The 5,036-nt window shown below is 35.6% G+C and overlaps 1 protein-coding gene across 1 annotated transcript; it reads right to left on the bottom strand.

Moving 5' to 3' along the window:
- Positions 1-3,683: 3,683 nt before the first annotated feature.
- hes2.1 (hes family bHLH transcription factor 2, tandem duplicate 1) lies at positions 3,684-4,769 on the bottom strand. The gene is given in 4 exon segments (NM_001123245.2): positions 3,684-4,101; positions 4,211-4,298; positions 4,408-4,503; positions 4,619-4,769. Coding segments are annotated over 4 exon segments (588 nt in total). The 5' UTR covers positions 4,712-4,769; the 3' UTR covers positions 3,684-3,790.
- Between the last annotated feature and the right edge of the window lie 267 nt (positions 4,770-5,036).

A 5,036-nucleotide genomic window follows, 5' to 3' on the forward strand; every position in this document is an offset into this window, starting at 1 on the left:
GTAAAACAAAATATCTTCTTTTGTGTTTAACAGAAGAAAGAAAGTATATGCATTGGTGGTACAAGTAAAGAATGAGTACATTCATTTTCAGTTTTTTTGTGAACTATCCCTTTAAGTCAACAAAAACGATTTATGTTGTCAGAACAAAAAATGAACTTCATCTTAATTAATTTCTATTGCTTTTACCTCATTTTAATGTATTTTTTGTATTATTTACTTCTAGATTTGTAGTGCGACATCCATACAAATTAACATTCGTTTATTTGAACAGTAAGTTTCTAGGTTAGGAAACGTACAATTTTGCTTGAATTTAACTTCTTTCTTCAACTCTCCCCAAAATTTATCATAATGGACTAAAGTGATTGCACAAATTAATACGAATTAGCTACTGAATCAAAATGTTATGTGAGATTGCATTGGACATGAACAACATTATTTTCTTACTGTCTATACCAGGGCATTTCCAGTGTGATTTTGTATATATGTTGATTATTACATTAGGTTTTAAAATCCCCAAAGAAATATATAGCCTATTCTTGAAAATAATAAAATGAAAGGGAAAAAAAGGGTCCATTTGAAAGGCAAATGTTTGGATTTCTGTCCTCACTCACGCTGCATGCCAGATGGCTTGTCTATGATTTTTGTTGGGGCTGACCATATGTTAAAGGCTTGTTTGTGCTTTAAACATACCACCTTCATGATACCAGAAGATTTTTTGTCACTTTTAATACATAATTTAGCGATTTATATTTATTTTATTAATGCAGTCATGTACAATATATAAGGGGATGATGGAAAATCTGCTTAAATCATTTGTTTGTGTCCTTGTTGTTTTCCCAGAACTGTTAAATACTGCTTTGTTTCACTGTTGACAAAAAGTTTTACACTCAAAAAAATATGTTTGCTGCTTGTTTAAACTACTTATTTGAAATGAGCTGAAACAACACAATTCTGGAGCTGTTTTGAGGACAAATGAAATGTTTTATGTTCAATCCACTTACATTTGTTAAAACAATTGTTAACTTAATTGATTTGTGTTGGCGCAAGATGAAGTGATTGTGTTTTACAGTGTACATTGTAAAGGTTGCTGGGTTCTACACAGACTATTTGTGTTGTGGCAACATGAAGGAATTAGGATAACTTATTAGTTTTAGCAAATTTAAGTGGATTGAACATACAATAATGAAGTTGTCCACCCTAAAAACCTCAAGAGTTGTCTTTTTTCCAGCTCATTTTAAATAAGCAGTGTGAACAAACAGCAAACAGTGTACAAATCTGCAATTTTCATGAGTAAAAATCAACAATACGGCATCAACCAGTGGTTTCATTGTGTTACAATCATATAGGGATTTCCCCCCAATCATTCAGTAGAACAAATAAGCAACAAAGATTATTCAAACCTTTGTTACAAACTTGATTATGATGGTTTTTTGTGATGGCATAAATCTTTTTTGTTGATTTAACTATCCTGGCATTTCATCTTTAGTTCCCATCATGCTTGCCATGTGACTGCACAGTAAATGTAAAAAATAAGCATAATTATATGTCCTTATTTTAAAAAAAGAGTGTGAATTGGTAGTGTTTATGTTCAGCTTGTTTGTGTCTTGTGGCCCTCATCACTATTTAAGTAAACTTTTGTGAGCAAAAAGGATCTCACATTTACATTTCAGCTAAAAATGTTTGGTGACCTTACTAAATTAAAATGTGCTGAACTATCTCTGACAATTAACCCTTTTCCCATGTTTTGAGAATTAGGGGTTTCTTTGTTTTAGTTTGCCACAAATGTATGCTCTACCATGAGTATGGCATGATGCTGCTTAATGCGAACTGCAAACTCATTGTTCTCCATAGCTTCATTCAATCCAAACCACCTCGCTCAAGAGGGTTAGCAGCTAAACTCCAACATGTATGTGCAACAATAAAACATAAACCTCCCATCAGCAGTTATTCCTTCATCTTCAACATACAAACACAAATACAAAGCTCTTTTGCATGTGCATTTTTAAAAAGAACAAATGAAAGCAAATGATGTGCCCGAAGCAATGTTATGTGACACTGCCAATGAATATGTGAAAATAATATGAGATTTAGTTTCCCTACCGACTTGATTATTTTTATGTGCTCACTTATTTTAAACAAAATACATTTCTGTAATAATAGCGGTGTGTATACGTATAAAGACATAATATGAATAGTTTGGGGGTAAAGCCCACTTTAATTTAGAATTGCTATGATTTAATTTAGATTTTAGCATGTATGTCATGGCGGTGGAGTGTCTTATCAACAAGAATAATATGTATTATTAACCATTTAAAAAAATAAATTAGGCTAGACCGCCTTTAGCTCGCAACACTTTAATCACAGTTACTAATATAGGAACACTGTTATTGTTTGGGTTTTATAACAAAAAGTATTTCGGCATGGGGACTCAGTGGTTAGCACTGGTTCGAGTCAGTTGGCATTTGTGTGTGGAGTTTGCATGTTCCAACACAATCTCCCCGTGCTGGCGTGGGTTTCCTCCGCGTGCTCCGCTTTCCCCCACTTTCCAAAAACATGCATAGGTGAATTAGATGAAGTAAAATTGTCCGTAGTGCATGAGTGTGAATGTGAGAGTGTATGGGTGTTTCCCAGTACTGGGTTGTGGCTGGAAGGGCATCCGCTGCATGCGTAAAACATGTTGCCGAAGGAAAATAAATGAATTAATTAAAATTTTTGTGGATATGTCTTCATCAAATAAAATTAAAAGTAAGTAAGGCAACTATAGTGAATACGCATTTTTAAAATTGAAACTGTATGCACATGATGCAGCTTAAATAAATGAAGCATTGTGTAACGAAAATTCGATGAACAGTGTTAAGTGAGGATAAATATGGCTTTGACTGTGGCTGCACCATAATCATTTTATTTAGGGTACATCAGACTTGTTTGTTTGTTTTTTGTGTTGTTTGTTTGTTTTGCTAAATACTTCATTGCACCAGAAACATTGCTGTAAATCTGTCAGTCGTTAACTGTTGCGTAGCATCATGAAATCGAGGACAATTCGAATCATAATTTCCCGCTCAAACATAAAGGTAGTCCGCGCCACTAGAAGACCCTATAGAACAATAGAGAGGTAAAAAAGCACGGTATTCTAACTACAATGCTAATTCTAAAACGGTTTATAATGTCGCCTGTTTATTTTTATTTCCTCTAAGTGAATATGCGTGCCTTCTTAATAAAGAACTCGTTTCAAACTGCAAATAATTTTTGGTAATTTAAGAATTACATATTCTTTCGTATCCATCTTTTCAGGTTTTATTTCTGCAATGATAAAATTTGAAAACGATTTACTAAAAAATAAACAACCAAGATTCAGTGAAATTCGAAGCATAATTATTTTATTCATCTCTTATTGGTTCACAAACACATTTTCATGTTTTCTTCAGGGACATCCATTTTGCCATTAATAATTAACACACAGTGTTTACGACAACTTTGCACAGACCAAATTGAAATAAAGTCAATTGTGCAAACCTCAGAAATACATTTTAACCCTTGGGGTTTACAATTGTGTTGTTTACAACGCATAATGTTTAAACCCCAACGAGGATTGCATCACGTTATGCTCAGAAATCAGTTTCCATGATCTGTGCTCACTTTCTTCATTTACAAAGTAGCCACAAATTAGGCAATAAATACTTAAAAAAAACTTTACATGTAATCTCAATCACAGGCGTTACATTTTACAACGACAAATAAATATTATACATTTAATTAAAGCAATTTCCCTGAAGACTTGTTGCGCACTTGGTCACCACGGTCTCCACATGTCCTCAGCTGCCTGTGGCGCAGGCTGAGGTTGGCTTGGAGCTGGCACGGTGCTAATGGGGTTCTCCATTGAGTTGTTGTTCCTCAAGCTCACGAGTCTCTGGTGCATTTGTGAAATCATTTTTGAGTTCTGAGCACAGCAGTTCTGGCAGGACGATGAAGAAGACGCCATCGACTGCTGGATGAACTCGCTGACGCGCTGATGGGCTTCTGTTTCCAGGTTTGACTGCGGGAGCATCGTAGATATGCGCTGCAAGCAGGCTTTATAGCCCTCTTTATAGCTGTCTGTTTGACCTTTAAGGAGAAAAAGGGAGACAATTAATAAAGTATTCGTTTTGAAAAAATGCAGACCATAAACAAACGATAAAAATGTGGAAAAGGGCAAATTTGATAGCTAACTCACCTTTAGCTGATGAGGAAGGAAGATCTCTCAGGAACCGGACGGTCATTTCAAGAATGTCGGCTTTCTCGAGCTTTGAATAACGTGAAGCCTACGAATTAAAGTGATTTTAAAGATTAGCATATTGTTCAGACACTGACATAAACTTGGATTTATTAGTAATGTATGTATTGCCAAAGAACCAAAGTTAAGATACTTACATCTTTGCCGACCAGTGGGAGAATAAGAGTTTTTAGGTGATTGAGGCTGTCGTTAATGCGAGCCCGCCTTCTCTTTTCCATCAATGGCTTGAGAGTCTGGGGAAAAAGAAGAAGAAAGAAGTGGGTCAGTATGAGTGTGTGTTTTAGGATTTTATAAGAACCATTAAATGATTCAGGTGTGTTCATTAAAAGAACTGAAAATCGCCCTCACCTTTCTCAGTTCATGTGCCTCTTTTCTCTGAGCTACAGTCATTCGAGAGCCGATTGAGTGGGGATGAGCTTCGGTAATAATGTTTGGAGTCATGATTTGATCGGTTGATTTCTCTAGTTGTGCTCTTGAGAGAGGAGTTTGAGAGTTTTGTGGTCAGGATGGAAGAGAGAGGTCTTTTATAGTCCCCTTTGGCGTGGAGGGAGGGTCTCCGATCTATTGTGTCGCGTTTAGTTTGACGCCGAGGAGAAAAGATTTGATCTGGCTGTCCCATAAGTTGCCATCTGTTGATTGATGATCGCTTCAACCAAACCACTGGTATGCGCGTGTGACTGATACTAACAATATTCATTGATAGCTTACATATAGGCTACCTCAGCATGTTTGCATGCTTATAAACTATTTATGATTTTTAAATAAT

The sequence above is a fragment of the Danio rerio genome, chromosome 8 (genome assembly GCF_052040795.2).
Source record: "Danio rerio strain M-AB ecotype USA chromosome 8, GRCz13ab, whole genome shotgun sequence".
NCBI classification, from domain to species: domain Eukaryota; kingdom Metazoa; phylum Chordata; class Actinopteri; order Cypriniformes; family Danionidae; genus Danio; species Danio rerio.